The following is a 19,298-nucleotide window of genomic DNA, read 5'->3' as shown; positions in this document are numbered from 1 at the left end:
AAATAAGCTAAAAGGGGAAGTTGCCTGTTCTACGCTGGCCTACCCTCCACTGCCATGAACATTGGCAGCCCTTCTCTTCTCCCTCTGCCTGGAAGTGTTCCCACAGCTCCATCCAGCCTCTGCTGCATGAAATACATCCAGCACAAGCTATACCCATTCTACAACATCTGTAACTATGGACAAGTTAAGGTGAAGCAGGAAACTTAACTATTCCATTCCAGTTTTTCACCATGCTTAGGTTACCGCTGTGTAATCTGAGCACCTTTTGAATATTCTCATGTGTTTAAATTCTCAGCCTTAACATTGTGTTAACACACTTTTTTGTGTTTAATTTCTTTGGCTATAACTGATCATACAGGGCTGGGGTCTCAGTCTTGGACATTGTCTTTGAGATCTCTTGGGGAAGAAATTATTATTTCTGAAGATCAGAAGATTATTATTTTACTAGGACAAGTGGGTTTACATATTCCCAGAAATGGATCCGACTATTCAAACCCAGAGAGAACTGATTTCCCTTTTACTGGTTCAGCCATGGCTGTTCTTGTCCCCTGCTCCACACTGGTGTTATACAGTAAACAAACACAATACTTTCCAACACTGTTAAACAGTGGTGGATGCTCAGGCACAGAAGTGGAGAAAAAGAAAGCTGTACTAGAAAGCTCAGTACTCTCAGAAAAGGAGTTACCCAGAAACTCAATTCTAACCAAATCCCTTTCTCCTTTGGCATCATTTACTCCTTCATGAAATTTGTCAGACACATAAGTCCCTACCTGTACACTCACTGTGGCCTCCTGGTCTCCAGAAATACACCTGCTAATTGTGGTTTTGTTGGTGTTTAATAAAATTGGCCTTCTGGGAGGTTTCTGACTCTTTTGGGTCCTGTTCGTTGGATGTTCTGTTCCCTCTCAACTGCGTTTTCTCCTTTTACTGTCCCTCCTAGATTGTGGACTTTTTCAGAAAAAACAAGGCTTGCTTAGCTGCCGGGCCTTGAACGGTGCTTCCAACCTAATGCCATTTATTTATTGCTTTAATGTATTTTTTAGTGTGGAGACTGCACAGCAGAGTTACGCAGGGAAGAAAGTTAGCAGTAATCTCCCTGCCTCCAACTGTGCTCTGTTTCAGGTGCTATTATCACTCTGTACACATGCGCGCGCGCGCGCGCGCGCACACACACACACACACACACACACACTTTCACTTGTGCACACAGTTCTGAATTCTGCAGCCTTCAGCTGACAAAAGGGAGGCAAATTTTCTGCATTCAGCTCCCTGTGTCACCGGGTGGAGGGCCCTGAGTAAATAACAGGTTCAGTGCCATATCTTTCTGTTCTTCCTTGGACATCACTAGTCGATAACCCAACAGGTTCATGGCATCCTTGCACACATTTTGCAACTTTTCTATTTTCTGGAAAGGCAGGTTCTTCCTCCAGGCCTGGGACACATTCACTGCATCTCTGGAGGTGATGTCAAAGGCCTCCGTCCCCAGGCCTTTCCCATGAGTAATGTTGTACACCCACACCTGAAGTTTGGGTGTGAAGTGGAGCTCTGCAAACTTGTACATCTGTTCAGCCTTTGCCAGGGGATCGTTGACAATATCTTCGTAGCGCACCAGCATGTAGCGGCCTTTGAGGAAGCTGGGAAGGGCCTGGCTGCCTTCAGTATAAATACGTATGTGACTTTTACAGATTTCTTGCATCACATTGTAGGGCCCCCCTTCCCCTTGGTTCTTCTGGGGCCCCACTACAATGTTATTGTCGTGCATCAGAGCAGCCACTGTTTTCTCACGAGAGTGGAACACAGCCCTGGGGTCGCGAACTAAGTGAATGATTTTGAGATTCAGGGAGGAGTCAGTGAGAAGGGGATAGAGAGCCATCAGATCAAAGAACCGGACCTCCTTGAGGACTGTGTGGCTATAGGTCTTGCAAGCCTCCTCCACCTTGCTGAATGGGTACCTGCTGCAGAGGGTCTTGCAGGCGGTTTTGGAAATGATGTGGTTGCGCTGGAAGAGGTCACATGCAGGGGGGGAGCACAGGGCCCGGCTGGTCTCCCACTGAAATAAATCAGATTTATTCCTCTGCGTAGACATGTAGGCATCAAACACAGACATGTCGCACAGAAAGACAGACCTGATGAGGTCACGTGCTGCCATCTGTAAGGTTTTGGCCCTGTTCTGGTACATGGCTGTCCACACGTGCCAGGCAGGCTCCATCAGGTAGAAGACATCAGGGTGCTGGCTGAAGAGCTGGCCAGTGAAGGAAGATCCTGACCTCCAGGAGGAGAGAATGAGAATGTGCACCTTAGCTGGCTTCTCTTCCTGCGTGGAATAGCTGCTGCGAAGCTGAGTGAGGAAGCACATGAAAACAATGGACTGAACTGCCAGGACCACAATCACTATTGTCTTGTTTGACTTCAGCATGGTAGCTGAGAGCCTAAGGAGGAGAGAGAGAGAGAGAGAGAGAGAGTGAGTGAATGCATTCAGATTGTTGGGTTAACAAACACCGTGGGAAGCCAGAACACCCAGGACTGGGCCTCAGAGAAAACCGCAGCACCCCTGTTCTGGGGAAACAGAGCGCTGCCTTGCCAGCAATGACATTCTGGTAGCAAATTTGAATGGTCTCTGATGAAAGCAGATAAAAGGGGCTGTGGACCTGTTTGTGAGCCTACACATTAGGAGAGAGTGGGATTGAATGCTATATATGCCCACCTAGGTCTGCTGTTTCTGTGCTGTAAGTCACTGCTGCATCCTTGCTCCTAACCCTCCTCCAGAGAAAGAAAATCACATTTTTTTTCTCTTTTCCTTATCAAGAAAGGATTTATACAGCCCGAGGAGCCAAAGTATTTCCCTTGATGGGGACTTATCCATTTTTTCAGCCTTGCCCCGGATTGAATTTCCCAGCTTGTGGGAGAGAGAGAAGCCTGTAAAGAAAGGAAGCCTTTGGTGAGGCTCAGACAGCTGCATGGTGCAAAGCAGCTGCATCACAGCTGGAACTGGGAGGCTCCTGGCTACTTCCTGGCTAGTGCCCCCTGGTATGTTTAAAAATCAGAGTTCTGTTTTTAATTATACTGACTTGATGGTTGTTATTATTGTAATATAGCCTAGAGACCCCAGTTGGTCTGTGTGATCTAATGAAGGAAGGTATTGTAGACACAGAGAACAAGACGACAATCCCTGCTTTGAAGAGATTACAATCCAAGTGGAAGCTGAGAGATAGCAGGTGGATGCAACAAACAGGTGAGAGAGCCCAGCTAACTATAACTGCAAATAAATAACTACTTCTCACAGCCCTCTGGGAGACACGGATCTAGCATTATTCTAAGTTTACAAATAGAGAAACTGAGACATGAGGCTGACACATGACCTTCTCAGAGCCTCTCTTATGCACTGGTATCTGCACCATGACTTTCTGATCCCCATCCTGTGCTCAAGCCCCTGGCACATGCTTCCACGTGCAGCCTCACAGGCATGTCTGTAAAGTGCCCAAATGTCCCATTTTTACATAGCTTGTCCCTGAAGTTTGGAGCCTTAAAAGAGACCATCAGTTTCCTGTGCTCCTGACCTGCAGGGAGGCAATTCAGGGCTGCCATTTGCTCCAGGCCAAACTGTTGGCGGCAGCAGCACTCCCAAACAGAGGCTGACACCAGCCACATGACTGACTGCTAACCCCTGGGCCAGGAGGAGCAGGGTTTGTCTGGCCTGTTCCCAGCGCAGGAGGCAAGGGATGAGGAGGGAACTAGCTCCCCAGTGGCAAGGGGTCAGGCTACTGTAAATGGTTTATTGTGCCTCAGGGTCACGGGCAGGATCTGAGGCTCAGCAACAGAAAATCATCTCCAGCTCTTGTTAGCTGCTTCCTTCATTTTAATGAGAAAGCACACTGTAAAGTATCAAACACCCTTTATGTATAAACAAGGACCGCTTGGGGATGGGATTGCCACCACTGCTGTCGCTGCCGCATAAAACTGAGCGACAGGGTCAGCTCCTGCCCATCTCCCTGCCTTGAGTGACAAGCGTCACCCCTTCTCCTGCTCGCTAGCCCTGAGGTCAATCCCTCAATTAATCCCCCTATCCTGAGTGACGGGGGTCAGCCCACAGCTAGTCCCCCTACCCATAGCAACTGAGGTACCCCTTCCTGCACCCTGAGCAACAGGCCCATTCTCACTGGTAATCTGGCGCCTTTGCCAGCTGGCACACACTACCTTATCTGCTGAGCTTACAGAGGAGCTGGTATGATCCCACCACAGGTTTCCTCTCCCCACCTGATCTGGGGAAAAAGGAAGGCAGGAACTCTTCATAATCAGCTCCTACCTTGAAATGGCTGTCCTCAGGAACAGGCTGCCCCAGCTGCTAGGCAGGGCTCTCCCAGGTGGAGCAGGGGCAGCCAAATGAACGTGCTCACTTGAGAAGGACCTGGCATACCCAAAGCTGCACCCTAAAATGAGGCCTTGCTTACATGAAAAAGGGGAACCCTAAGGGGTGACTTAAAACTAGTTTAGTTAAACCAGCGTACAGGGCTGTGTGGACACTTGTAGTTAAGTGTAAAGCAGGCTCATTTCATTTAGCAAAACTCAAGAAGGAATCAACTTTAGCTAAACGGAACTATGAGCATCCACACAGCCTTATGCAACTATTTAACTAAGTTGGTTCAAAAGTCACAGCAGAGGTTAAACTGGTGCAGCTTTGTTGTGTCGACAAGTCCTGAGAGTGACGCAGTTCCTTTCTGTTAGTGAGATAGTCAATATAACAGCCTTCACAGGTCCCTCTTTCTGAGCCTTAGATGGCAGCATATAAGATGTGATGAACAAGCTAGCACGTCTTAAGACAGTGGTTTTCAAACTGTGAGTTGCGACCCAGTACTGGGTTGCAGAATGGAAGTCACTGGGTCATGGCACCTCTGGTCAGCACTGCCGACGGGGCTGTTAGAAGTCCCATCGGCGGTGCTGCCCAGCTAAGGCAGGCTAGTTCCTACCTGTTCTGACACCATGCTGTGCCCTGGAAGCCGCCAGCAGCAGGTCTGGCTCCTAGGCGGGGGGGCCAGGAGGCTTCACGTGCTGCTTTCGCCCCAAGCACTGGCTCCGCACCTCCATTGGCTGGTTCCCGGCCAATAGGAGCTGGGGGAGGCAGTATCTGTGGGTGAGAGCTGTGTGGAGCTGGACCTGCTGCTGGCCACTTCCAGGGCGCAGTGTAGTCTGCGGCGTCAGGACAGGCAGGAAGCCTGCCTCTGCACCCTCGCTGTGCTGCTGACTGGGAGCTGCCCAAGGTAAGCCTGCACAGAGAAGAGCTCTATGTTGAAGCAGAAGTTGTTCCAGTAAAAGGTATTACCTCGCCCAGCTTGTCTCTCTACTACCCCTCTGAGACACCTGCAGCCCAGTACCCACTAACTCCACATTGCAGCATTGATGCCAGAACTGACTGGGAGGGGATAATGTGTCCTTCTGAGCCACCCACGTGCTCCCTGCAGCACAATGCCCTCTACTGCCACAGTGGGGCATTGATGTCATGATGGCTTAGAGTGGAGAGCACCACTTACTGAGTCACCCACACGCTCCATGCAGCACCTGGGATTTTCCTAGAGGTCTCCCATCAGACACTGATCTGACAATTCTGCTTAGGTTCAGAGATTCCAAGGCCAGAAGGGAGCACTGTGATCATTCAGTCTGACTTGCTGTGTAACATTGGCCAGAGACATGCCCCAGGATAATTCCTGCAGATCTCTTAGAAGAATACCCAGTCTTGATTTAAAAATGTTCAGTGATGGAGAAACCACCATGACCCTCAGTAAGTTGTTCCAATGGTTAATTACCCTCACTCTTGGACAAAGAACTGGTATGGCTACAGGCTCTGCTGACAGGTGTTTGCACCATTCAGCTCTCCAGCTAAGTTAGACTGACCAGTGCTTGGACACTGCCCTAGAGCTGTCCCCTGCTTTCGAGCACTGACTCTAGCATTAACCTGCTAGCTGGTTGAAGTTACCAGAATTTGGAGGGCCCCAGTGACACTGGTGAAAGTGTGCACTCCTGCATCTATGCAGGATTTGATTTTGCAGGAAACACAGTGAGGGGAGAATAATTTGTCCAAAGCTGGAAGGTATTGCCCATGCATCCTTGGCTTAAACACTGATTGACAGGCAAGTACATAAACCCAGAGCCGCACCTGCCACTTCTCCACAGGTGTAAATAATTCACAATACAGCGCTCTTTGCATCTTGCACATTTTTTCCTTGTTATATATTATGCAACTGTGTTTAGCACTGATCTCAGGGTATGGGGCTGCAAAGAGGCTGCATTTTCTCCTTTTGAGCTCCTTCTGGAACAGGACTCACACCCATGATGTGACGAGCACAGTTCCTACTGCAGGAGCCAAGCTGGCACCAGGCCTCAATTACATTTCAATAAAAGTGTGTTGTTCTTGCCAAGTAACTGCTTTTCGGTTTCCAAGCCCAACTAAAGAATAATCTACTGATTGTCGGCATCATGTCCATCAGAAGCGCAGTGTTCCTCCACAGCAGTCAGAGGGGGAAGGGCCCGGGTTTAAGAGTCCGAGGGTGGTTCTTAACTTCCCATCACATTGTGGTTGGGCACTGAAGGTGACCACAGCACTTCTTTCAGAGTAGCAGCCGTGTTACTCTGTATTCGCAAAAAGAAAAGGAGTACTTGTGGCACCTTAGGGACTAACAAATTTATTTGAGCATAAGCTTTCGTGAGCTACAGCTCACTTCATCGGATGCATTCAGTGGAAAATACAATGGGGAGATTTATATACACACACAGAGAACATGAAACAATGGGTTTTATCATACACACTGTAAGGAGAGTGATCACTTAAGATGAGCTATTACCAGCAGGTGGGGGGGGGAGGAAGAAAACCTTTTGTGGTGATAATCAAGGTGGGCCATTTCCAGCAGTTGACAAGAACATCTGAAGAACGTTGCGGGGGGGGGGGGGGAATAACATGGGGAAATAGTTTTACTTTGTGTAATGACTCATCCACTCCCAGTCTCTATTCAAGCCTAAGTTAATTGTATCCAGTTTGCAAATTAATTCCAATTCAGCAGTCTCTCGTTGGAGTCTGTTTTTGAAGTTTTTTTGTTAGAGAATAGCCACTCTCAGGTCTGTAATCGAGTAACCAGAAAGATTGAAGTGTTCTCCGACTGGTTTTTGAATGTTATAATTCTTGATGTCTGATTTGTGTCCATTTATTCTTTTACGTAGAGACTGTCCAGTTTGACCAATGTACATGGCAGAGGGGCATTGCTGGCACATGATGGCATATATCACATTGGTAGATGTGCAGGTGAACGAGCCTCTGATAGTGTGGCTGATGTGATTAGGCCCTATGATGGTGTCACTATTTCACATTTGGGGACAATGTATACCTTCAAAGCAGCGGCACTGCGATGGGTACCCGCATGGCCCCACAGTATGCCAATATTTTTATGGCTGACTTAGAACAATGCTTCCTCAGCTCTCGTCCCCTAATGCCCCTACTCTACTTGCACTACATTGATGACATCTTCATCATCTGGACCCATGAAAAAGAAGCCCTTGAGGAATTCCACCATGATTTCAACAATTTCCATCCCACCATCAACCTCAGCCTTGACCAGTACACACAAGAGATCCACTTCCTGGACACTAATAAGCGATGGTCACATAAACACCACCCTATACCAGAAACCTACTGACCACTATTCCTACCTATATGCTTCCAGCTTTCACCCAGATCACACCACACGATCCATTGTCTACAGCCAAGCTCTATGATACAACCGCATTTGCTCCAACCCCTCAGACAGAGATAAAAACCTACAAGATCTCTATCAAGCATTCTTACAACTACAATACCCACCTGCTGAAGTGAAGAAACAGATTGACAGAGCCAGAAGAGTACCCAGAAGTCACCTACTACAGGACAGGCCCAACAAAGAAAATAACAGAACGCCACTAGCCATCACCTTCAGCCCCCAACTGAAACCTCTCCAACGCATCAAACTAAGAAAGAAGAAGTGGGGCCGCTAAACACTGAGGATGGAGTGGAGGTTAAAGATAATCTAGGCATGGCCCAAAATCTAAACAAATACTTTGCCTCAGTCTTTAATAAGGCTAAAGAGGATCTTAGGGATAATGGTAGCATGACAAATGGGAGTGAGGATATGGAGGTAGATATTACCATATCTGAGGTAGAAGGGAAACTGAAACAGCTTAATGGGACTAAATCGGGGGGCCCAGATAATCTTCATCCAAGAATATTAAAGGAATTGGCACCTGAAATTGCAAGCCCATTAGCAAGAATTTTTAATGAATCTATAAACTCAGGAGTAGTACCGAATGATTGGAGAATTGCTAATATAGTTCCTATTTTTAAGAAAGGAAAAAAAAGTGATCCGGGTAACTACAGGCCAGTTAGTTTGACATCTGTAGTATGCAAGGTCCTGGAAAAAAATTTGAAGGAGAAATTAGTTAAGGACATTGAAGTCAATAGTAAGTGGGACAAAATACAACATGGTTTTACAAAAGGTAGATCGTGCCAAACCAACCTAATCTCCTTTTTTGAAAAAGTAACAGCTTTTTTAGATAAAGGAAATGCAGTGGATCTAATTTACCTAGATTTCAATAAGGCATTTGATACCGTGCCACATGGGGAATTATTAGTTAAATTGGAGAAGATGGGGATCAATATGAACATCAAAAGGTGGATAAGGAATTGGTTAAAGGGGAGATTGCAACGGGTCCTACTGAAAGGCGAACTGTCAGGTTGGAGGGAGGTTACCAGTGGAGTTCCTCAGGGAGCGGTTTTGGGACCAACCTTATTTAATCTTTTTATTACTGACCTTGGCACAAAAAGTGGGAGTGTGCTAATAAAGTTTGCAGATGATACAAAGCTGGGAGGTATTGCCAATTCGGAGAAGGATCGGGATATTATACAGGAGGATCTGGATGACCTTGTAAACTGAAGTAATAGTAATAGGATGAAATTTAATAGTGAGAAGTGTAAGGTTATGCATTTAGGGATTAATAAAAAGAATTTTAGTTCTAAGTTGGGGACGCATCAATTAGAAGTAATGGAAGAGGAGAAGGACCTTGGAGTATTGGTTGATCATAGGATGACTATGAGCTGCCAATGTGATATGGCTGTGAAAAAAGCTAATGCGGTTTTGGGATGCATCAGGAGAGGCATTTCCAATAGGGATAAGAGGTTTTAGTACCACTATACAAGGCACTGGTGAGACCTCACCTAGAATACTGTGTGCAGTTCTGGTCTCCCATGTTTAAAAAGGATGAATTCAAACTGGAGCAGGTACAGAGAAGGGCTACTAGGATGATCCGAGGAATGGAAAACTTGTCTTATGAAAGGAGACTTAAGGAGCTTGGCTTGTTTAGCCTAACTAAAAGAAGGTTGAGGGGAGATATGATTGCTCTCTATAAATATATCAGAGGGATAAATACAGGAGAGGGAGAGGAATTATTTAAGATCAGCACCAATGTGGACACAAGAACAAATGGGTATAAACCAAGAAGTTTAGACTTGAAATCAGATGAAGGTTTTTAACCATCAGAGGAGTGAAGTTTTGGAATAGCCTTCCAAGGGAAGCAGTGGGGCAAAAGATCTGTCTGGTTTTAAGATTCTACTTGATAAGTTTATGGAGGAGATGGTATGATGGGATAATGGGATTTTGGTAAGTAATTGATCTTTAAATATTCAGGGTAAATAGGACTAATCCCCTGAGATGGGATATTAGATGGATGGGATCTGAGTTACCCAGGAAAGAATTTTCTGTAGTATCTGGCTGGTGAATCTTGCCCATATGCTCAGGGTTTAGCTGATTGCCATATTTGGGGTCGGGAAGGAATTTTCCTCCAGGGCAGATTGGAGAGGCCTGGAGGTTTTTCACCTTCCTCTGTAGCATGGGGCATGGTTAACTTGAGGGAGGCTTCTCTGCCCCTAGAAGTCTTTAAACCATGATTTAAGGACTTCAATAGCTCAGACATAGGTGAGGTTTTTCATAGGAGTAGGTGGGTGAGATTCTGTGGCCTGCGCTGTGCAGGAGGTCGGACTAGATGATCAGAATGGTCCCTTCTGACCTTAGTATCTATGAATCTACAACCTATCCTGAAGGACGACCCATCACTCTCACAGATCTTGGGAGACAGGCCAGTCCTTGCTTACAGACAGCCCCCCAACCTGAAGCAAATACTCACCACCAACCACACACCACACAACAGAACCACTAACCCAGGAACCTATCCTTGCAACAAAGCCCATTGCCAACTCTGTCCACATATCTATTCAGGGGACACCATCATAGGGCCTAATCACATCAGCCACACTATCAGAGGCTCGTTCACCTGCGCATCTACCAATGTGATATATGCCATCATGTGCCAGCAATGCCCCTCTGCCATGTACATTGGTTAAACTGGACAGTCTCTACGTAAAAGAATAAATGGACACAAATCAGACGTCAAGAATTATAACATTCAAAAACCAGTCGGAGAACACTTCAATCTCTCTGGTCACTCGATTACAGACCTGAGAGTGGCTATTCTTTAACAAAAAAACTTCAAAAACAGACTCCAACGAGAGAATGCCAAAATGGAATTAATTTGCAAACTGGATACAATTAACTTAGCCTTGAATAGAGACTGGGAGTGGATGAGTCATTACACAAAGTAAAACTATTTCCCCATGTTATTTCCCCCCACCCACCGCCCAGTGTTCCTGAGATGTTCTTGTCAACTGCTGGAAATGGCCCACCTTGATTATCATCACAAAAGGTTTTCTTCCTCCCCCCATTCCACCTGCTTGTAATAGCTCATCTTAAGTGATCGCTCTCCTTACAGTGTGTATGATAAAACCCATTGTTTCATGTTCTCTGTGTGTGTACATAAATCTCCCCATTGTATTTTCCACTGAATGCATCTGATGAAGTGAGCTGTAGCTCACGAAAGCTTATGCTCAAATAAATTTGCTGGTCTCTAAGATGCCACAAGTACTCCTTTTCTTTAAACAGCACTTCTGTGCTCCTTACCTGCCTGGAGAGGCCTGCCACTTCCCACTCTTCTGAAGGACTTAGAATGCTTTTAAGTTGCAAATTAAGATGTGATTGGCACCTGGGTAGGCCTACCCCTGCTATCTTTAATCTAGCTAGCATGGGTAACAAAGATAGTGAAGACATGACAGCACAGGCTTAAGTGTGGCTATCAACCCAAGTACATACCCAGGGTACCTGGCAGGCTTGTGCTGGGGCAGCTAGCCCATGCTTAAGTCCTTGCAGCTACAACTTCACTACTATAGTTACCCATGCTAGCTAGAGGAAGGTGAGTGTGGGTATGACTAGCCATGCTACTGTTACATCTTAATTTGTGGTGTAGATGTACCCTGTTGTGCTGGAGGCAGAGGGGGACTGAGAACAGAATCCAGGCTGCCTGCCTGCAGTGCCATTTGCACTCAGCTTTTGGACTGAAAAAACCGAAGTCAATATTTCAGCACTCAGCATCTTGGCAGTTCCAGACACAGCTCACAGAGACCAGGCAGCCCCAGCCCCTGCACCTCCCCCCGCCTCACTTTCAGAAGTGAAGGCATGCTTCAGATTGACTCACTCAAACCCCTTAGTCAGGCTGGGGAAAGGACCTGGCCCTCACCCTTCTGGCACCTCTGTTTCACCTGTCTTGATGCCCAATATTCTGTAAATTGTTTTGGTTTATTTACCTCTTACTGGATCACAGGCCTCCATCCCCCACAGCCCAGGCCTCTTTCCTGCTCTGGGCTCTTCTTACACTATAATTAGAAGGGCTGAGTATTACAATTGGGTGTTTAACATTTTTAGTGCTCTACAAACATTGTCTAATTGTTTGGGGTTCACAGTCTTGGCTGAGCCTCACATGCACTGAGCATCATGCTAGCTTCAAAGCCTCACGCATGCTGGATAATTCTAGTGATGACAGCGTCTCATGTGCCATTATTAGTGATAATTTGTGGTATGGTAATGCCCGGGGCCAATTGGTCCCGCACAGACACATAGCAAGAGACAGCCCCTGCCCCTTACAGACACGGACTAAGCAGACAAGGCAGACATGGGGGCGGAACAAAGGGATTCAGCACATGCAGAGCCATGGTTTACATACAGCATGTTAGTGCCACCTTTTGGGAAGGGGGCTGGATTTTTAATTCTTTGGGTGGGTTTTTTGGGTGGTGAACAGCTATAATGGACCTGTTGTAACACTTGGGGCCTAGCAGGCTTTCCCCAATTGTGAGCTCAGGAATTGAAAAGTAGGTGAAAAAGTTTATAAAATGTTCCTCCAACAATAAATGTTGATGGGAAAGGTGCCAAAGAGCTGGCTTGCAGGTCAGACCCTCACACAGCCTTAGCACGGATGCCTCACACACCAGGCCTGATGGTCAGAGCATAGAGTTGCCAGCTTTGGTTGGATGAATTCCTGGAGGTTTCATCACATGACATTATCTTTAATTAAAGATTTAATTTAATTTAATTCCTGAAGACTCCAGGACAATCCTGGAGGGTTGGCAGCCCTATCAGAGCAGCTGAGCACAGTCTGCTGCCACTGCTTTCTCCTGGCAGGGTGGGCACTCAGCACCTACCAATCAGAACATAAGAATGGCCAGACCTGGAGGAAAATTCCTTCCTGACCTTCAATACGGTGATCAGTTAGACCCTGAGCCTATCGGCAAGACCCACCCTGCAGACAAATGGGAAAATAGTTGGCAGTCTTGGCCATGTTCTGGTACGGTAGTCCGTTGTCCACATCACCAATCCATTAACTGGTGCCTTGCATGGCCTGTCCGTTTTCCCATGGGCTGGGAACTGAGCAGTAGTGAATGAGGTGCTGGGGAGGAGAGTCCTAGATTTAGTCCTTCTGAAGGAGACACCAAGACAAGATACCATGCTTCCAGGAGAAAAATCTCCTGGACTTAGAATTGCTGTCTACCTTTATTAAAAGTCCACTGTACAATGTTTCCAGCTCCTCTCCAGGAACAGGAGGACCAAGAGCTTTATAGTTTTAACTTAAGTGTGGTATTTGGGACAATATTAATTAATGTAGATGATCCTATTTGATGTTTGTAAGTATTTTTGTAAATTGTTTGCACATTTTGTACTAATTGTTTGTTCGTACAGTGAGAGGAACCAGCCAGAGACCTATGGACTCTTAGATCTTTCTGGAGTTTTCATTGGACTCTTCCTGCTCTGTGCTGATTGGCTGCTTGTTCCATCCATCCCTCAGTCTCCTCACCTCATCGTCACTCCACATCTGCCCCTCTTACCCTCTTCTCCCCTGCCCTGTCCCCCTCACCCTCTTCCCTTTTCTTTCCCTTTAGCTTATCTCCTCTTAAGTAGCCCCTTTACCTGCCTTCTTTCCCTCCTCCTCCCCAAAGGTGGAACTAGCATGCTGTTTGGTGTCATCACATTGCTCTCTCTGTTGGTGTGTTCTGTCCCTCCCCAACCCTGTGTCGGTCTGGTCTAGTTACACTGTAAGTTCTTCAGGGCAGGGACTGTCTGCTGCTCTGTGTTTGTACAATGCCTGGTTCTGTTCTTGGCTGGCCCTTCGGCACTGCCATAATAAACACGTTAAGTAATAATACCTGCTCCTAGAACTGGGGATAAGTGCATTTTATATAATTGCAAAAAGTCAGAGCAGAGAGACCAAGAACTGAATGGACTATGGAGGTTGAATTAACCTCTCATCCTGAATGGGTGAGCTGATGGATGGTGTGAGGGAAGCTTACAAGGCTGTGCTCCATGCTATATCTGTTCTGTGGCTAAGTAGGATTCTTTTCATCTGCACTAATTTAACACATTTGGAAAAAAAAATCCAGTGTTGATTGCAAAGGGGTGTATACTCTTTTCTTTCTTTGTGACTAAAGCTCCAACGTAAAGGCTTAGTTTGTTCCATTAGAAATTCATGTCCTGTCTACTGTTTTTACTGGAAGACTTTATGGATGACTATTATTACTAAAATTATATAATAGGCTCTTTATGGCATTTAGGATTGCGACATAATAGATACCAAGGAAGTGAAACCTGATTAACTGAAGGAGGAAGCAGTTTTATACAGTCTGTTGTTGTTTTTTTGGTTGGCTGTTCTTAATGAAAATTAACCAAACCACCAAACAGAATAAAATATCTTTGTTAAAAGCTCAATATTCTAAGCCTTCATTTAAGGCAGAAGGCATTCCCCATTCTACTTACCCGGGTCTCCAAAAAGTCTTCTGGCAAAAACAGGGAAGAGAAGACTTGATATTCCTGCTATTTCTAAGGGTAAAAAATTGTCAGGAAACAAACTATTTAAAAAACTCCACCCTCTAGGCCTTCCTTATAAATCATAATTTTCAAATGGCACTCACTTTCCTTGTTTACTGATGGGCCTTTCGATGTTGCACCACCACAACCTCAGAGTGTCTTGCAGCCAGTACTGAGTGTCTCTGCCTGGCACCCCAGTGAGGCAGTGCAGGATTTTAATCCCCTTCCCCCCCATCTGTCTTATTGAGGGTTTTTATTCATGATAAATAATGTAATTGTTGGCAGTTCTGTCAAAGTCTTGTGGGTTGTTCTCTTGCTTGATGTTTGGTGCTGAGCCCCTTGTCTCTGAGATGTGGGCTGGCAGGGGCACAATCTTATGCACAGGATGCTGTGGGGATATTGAAATGTCCCCTCTGTAGTCTGACATAGCACTGGCTAGGACAGCTTTACAGCTTGCCTCTTGGACAATGTAGCTCTTTATCAATGTATCACTTCAAGTGAAGGGAAAGGAGAGTGGGGAGCAGCAGAAGTTAAATCGTTACGGATCCCTTTACATCCTTCAAGAAATTAACAAAGGGTCTTTGTCTGGGCTATTCTAATGTGAATTGTAAAAGTAAGCATACCATTCCAGATTCCCATGACACTGTTGAACACAGCCAGAAAGAGAGAGGCCAGAAAATGCTCCTGATACTATAGAAAAGTGAATCAGAATTTTGTATCCCACTCTTGTCTTTGTCAGGGTACACTGGCCTATGGCTGTTCTAAGGTGATTGTATGAATGACTACCTCTCCCTTTTGGCTTTCCATGACCCTTCCTTTCTCCTCATTTCACTCCTTTCACTTCTCTAGCAAATTCATTATTTGAAAATTTAAAACTATAATTAGAAAACCAACTCTAAATTATCTCAGAAACCTACAGAACTGTTAATTGTAGTTGTATTTTATCGTTATGGCCTCTTTCTAAATATTTATAAAATTACCACCATTTTGTGATTTGAACAGGGAGTAACTTTGTGAATGCCCTAAAAAAATTCATAGAAGATAGTGTTTATAACTAACCAGACTTTTCCAGTAAATGAAGTTAGTTACTGTCCCCTCCACAAGGTGTAGAATAGAAGCAAGGGACCATTTTCTCCAACATATCAACCTCATCTGTAAAACTATTCAAGGTTTTACAAACAAACAAAAGTGCATTTGTTTAAAAGTTCCTTTCTTGTGGCATCCTCTTCTTCCCCCTGAGAGCAGTTTCTAGATGTACAAGACTCTTGGAGGTGGCTAGTCGTTTGTAAAATTATCCTAGGCAAAGCATTTATAATTGAGGGAAGGAGTAAAGTACCAATCATTACTGTAGGCCTAATGAGACAGGTGTCTACAGCAAATCTGCTGTTTTAATTATCCTACAGCTGATGATTTGAATTGAGTTTCTTCTTCTTCTTAGGTCCCGGATCTGTAAGGTGGAACTTTTCCATGTATTCCAAAGGCTGATGGCTAGTATTTCACAGGAGAATCTGCCAGAATCTCTCAGGTGAGAAATTACTCTTTCTGATTGGTTATAAGGAGAATCTCAACAGATTCCAAGAGTGGCACTGATGAAACCAGAGGCTGCCAATATAAGGGAATTTGATTACTGCTGGGATCAGCATTAAAATTTGACTTTTTAAGGCTACAACATTTGGATATTGGCAAGTGCAGTATGTGCTTTCTTACCCAGTTGGTAAGTTAGCAGTAATAATACCTCTTGTATTCAAGTGAGACCAGGATATGAAAAAGTTTTTGGGGGACTTTCTAGTTCAGGTGAGCAAGGATGAGAAATAATGGGATTAAAATCCTGCCAGTGTTGGCACAGACAGAAACCAGTGGTGATAATTAGCCACTGTTTAGTATCTGTGAAATAATTAGGTGGGTCTCAGTGCATTTCCTAGTGCACAGGTGTCCACATCACAAAAACCACTGTTGTAGCTGTTACTAATTGCCAGTAAAGGCACTAGTGTCAGCAGAGAGAAGTCCAAGGGCTAAACACTTCTCCCTTCAGGTCACAGCGAAGGCCCATGGAGAGTGGGGGCCAGTGTGAACAGCTTGCATGTCTGCTTCATGTGCTGTATCTGTTTTGTGCATAGAGACTTTTAGTAAAAGCAGAAACTCTTACCTAGTGGGAATTTCATTATAAGAACATAAGAATGGCCATACTGGACAAGACCAAAGGTCCATCCAGCTCAGGATCCTATCTATCGACAGTGACCAATGCCGGGTGCCCCAGAGGGAGTGAACCTAACAGGTAATGATCAATGATCTCTCTCCTGCCATCCATCTCCACCCTCTGACAAACAGAGTCTAGGGACACCATTCCTTACCTATCCTGGCTAATAACAATTAATGGACTTAGCCTCCAGGAATTTATCTAGTTCTCTTTTAAACCCTGTTATAGTCCTAGCCTTCACAACTTCCTCAGGCAAGGAGTTCCACAGGTTGACTGTGCGCTGAGTGAAGACGAACTTGCTTTTATTTGTTTTAAACCTGCTACCCATTAATTTCATTTGATGGCCCCTAGTTCTTATATTATGAGAACTAGTAAAAAACTTTTCCTTATTCACTTTCTCCACACCACTCATGATTTTATATACCTCTATCATATCCCCCCTTAGTCTCCTCTTACAAGGTGAAAAGTCCTAGCCTCTTTAATCTGTCCTCATATGGGACCCATTCCAAACCCCTAATCATTTTAGTTGCCCTTTTTTGAATCTTTTCTAATGTTAGTATATCTTTTTTGAGATGAGGGGATGTGGGCATACCATGGATTTATATAAGGGCAATAAGATATTCTCTATCCCTTTTTTAATGATTCCTAACATCCTGTTTGCTTTTTTGACTGCCGCTGCACACTGCATGGATGTCTTCAGAGAACTATTCACGATGACTTCAAGATCTTTCTTCTGATTAGCTGTAGCTAAATTAGCCCCCATCATACTGTATGTATAGCTGGGGTTATTTTTTCCAGTGTGCATTACTTTACATTTATCCACATTAAATTTCATTTGCCATTTTGTTGCCCAATCACTTAATTTTGTGAGATTTTTTTTGAAGTTCTTCACAATCTGCTTTGGTCTTAACTATCTTGAGCAGTTTAGTATCATCTGCAAACTTTGCCACCTCACTGTTTACCCCTTTCTCCAGATCAGGGATCCCAGATGTGTACTATGGTCATCCAGAAATCTGTTAGATTATTTCCAAATGGCTTAGTCTGACCCTCTCCCCTTAAGCCATCCATAAATTCAGTCAAGTTAAATTGTGGAAGCTCCTCATATTTTCTTGCCTGGTGACAATAGCCCATGCAGCCAGCTCACAGCAGCACCCTCTTCGCTCTGAGCTGGTTCCTGGTGCTGGCACTGCCACACACAGCCGGTTACCCATTCCCGTCACTCCCCAGTGAGCAGCCCAGCTGCAAGCCCTCACCTTTGGGCAGCACAAGGTCCCTGCTGCAGCCAGTTTGGGTGATACTGGCAACTGCCACTCTGTGACCAAACTCAGTTACAGCAATTGTATCACAGCACTAGTGATTTGGGGGTGGTTTTCCATCTGTCTTATGAAAACATGATGAAAGGCACCAGCTCACAAATGTCCCCTTATTAAAAGTGACCACCATCTCCTATTACTGTCAGTGGACCTGCAGTCAAGGAGATGCTGCAGTTTACCTGTAGTCTGTCTGCACATGGGAGTGAGGCTGCCCTTGACAAGTTGAGACACAAGGTGAGAGAGGAAATAGCTTTGACTGGACCAGCTTCTGTTGGGGAGCAAGACAAGCGTTTGAGTGTACTTGGAGCTCTTCCCAGGTCTGGGAAAGGTTCTCTGCATGTCACAGCTAAATACCAGGTGGATCAGATTGTTTAGCATAAGTAGTTAACACATATTTCTGGGTAACAGTCAAGGTGCCACCCCTCCAGTCATTCGAGAGCGCATGAACTAATTCACAAAGGACAATGATAAAAGATAAAAACACGCCATCTCCTGTGGGTGAACACTTCTCACAAAGCAATCACTCTATGTCTGACCTAGCAGCCTTGTCCGCAAAGGAAACCTGCACGACACTTTCAAAAGATGAGTCTGGGAGCTTAAATTCAAAACTTTGCTAGACACTAAAAATCATGGACTGAACAGAGATACTGGATTTATAGCTTATGACAACAATCTGTGACTCATGAACAACCCCTACCAGCTGCCTTACCTCCCCCCAATCTCCATGACTGGATGGCTGTTAACGGGTCACTGCACCTTGAATGGTCCCTGTAGTGAGGCGGTGTGGTCCCTCACCACCCTGGAGAGGGACAAGCCCTTCCAGACACAGGAGTGGGTGGAGCTAGGGAGATCTGGGTCCACCCCTCAGAGAGTCAGGCGGTGCCTTGGAAGTACAAAGTCTCGACCTCAGAGCTCACTGGAAAGCCAGCCACCAGGGAGGTCAGATGCCTCTGGCCCAGCCCACAACTGGGAAGCCCCACAGCCCAAAGTGCATGCAAGGACGGGCCCAACTTGCTCTGTGACTGTTACCCGGAGGAATTGCCAGGGCTGCCTCTTGCCACCTACCCCGAGGAACCCATGGTGCTGGACCCCCCGGAGGACACCACTGTGACCCAGGTAGCACCAGAGGGGGAGTGTGGAAGCAGCCCAGGGGCAGCCGACCCTAGTCTGGCTGCAACACTACCAGAACCCATGTCAGTGTGATAGCACACACCAGGACAGCGGAGAAACCGTTCTCCCCAGCAGCCAGGAACTGTTTATCACCCTGGAGCTAATATCCTCCCAATCTGGACTCCCGGACCTTGAAGGTGGAGAAGGCACCTCTGATTAGTGTAACTTTGTAAATATAGGTTTCAGAGCCTCGCGAACCAGCTGAGCGGCAGCGAACCAGCGGAGCAGCGGGGACAGCAGAGCAGCTCACAGCAGGAGTTTGCCTGGGACTGGTAAGTATCCGAGTGTGTGTGTTTGCTTGCTGAGGAAGTATCCGAGCGTGTGTTTGCTGGGAGGGCAGGGAGAGAGCCTGAGTGAGTGTCTGAT

The 19,298-nt window shown here is 45.8% G+C and overlaps 1 protein-coding gene across 1 annotated transcript; it reads right to left on the bottom strand.

The window, feature by feature from the left end:
• Positions 1 to 268: 268 nt before the first annotated feature.
• On the bottom strand, positions 269 to 2,482 carry CHST4 (carbohydrate sulfotransferase 4). The gene has a single exon (XM_038368486.2). The coding sequence runs from the start codon at positions 2,414 to 2,416 to the stop codon at positions 1,262 to 1,264; it is 1,155 nt and encodes a 384-aa protein (XP_038224414.1). The 5' UTR covers positions 2,417 to 2,482; the 3' UTR covers positions 269 to 1,261.
• Between the last annotated feature and the right edge of the window lie 16,816 nt (positions 2,483 to 19,298).

This window comes from Dermochelys coriacea, chromosome 12, assembly GCF_009764565.3.
Source record: "Dermochelys coriacea isolate rDerCor1 chromosome 12, rDerCor1.pri.v4, whole genome shotgun sequence".
NCBI lineage: Eukaryota > Metazoa > Chordata > Testudines > Dermochelyidae > Dermochelys > Dermochelys coriacea.
Note: the sequence above shows the minus strand (reverse complement) of the source record. Positions and strands in the feature narration are given on the sequence as shown.

Excerpts from the sequence above, each read along its gene's own strand:
- CHST4 (XM_038368486.2), bottom strand. The coding sequence starts at position 2,416 with ATGCTGAAGTCAAACAAGACAATAGTGATTGTGGTCCTGGCAGTTCAG.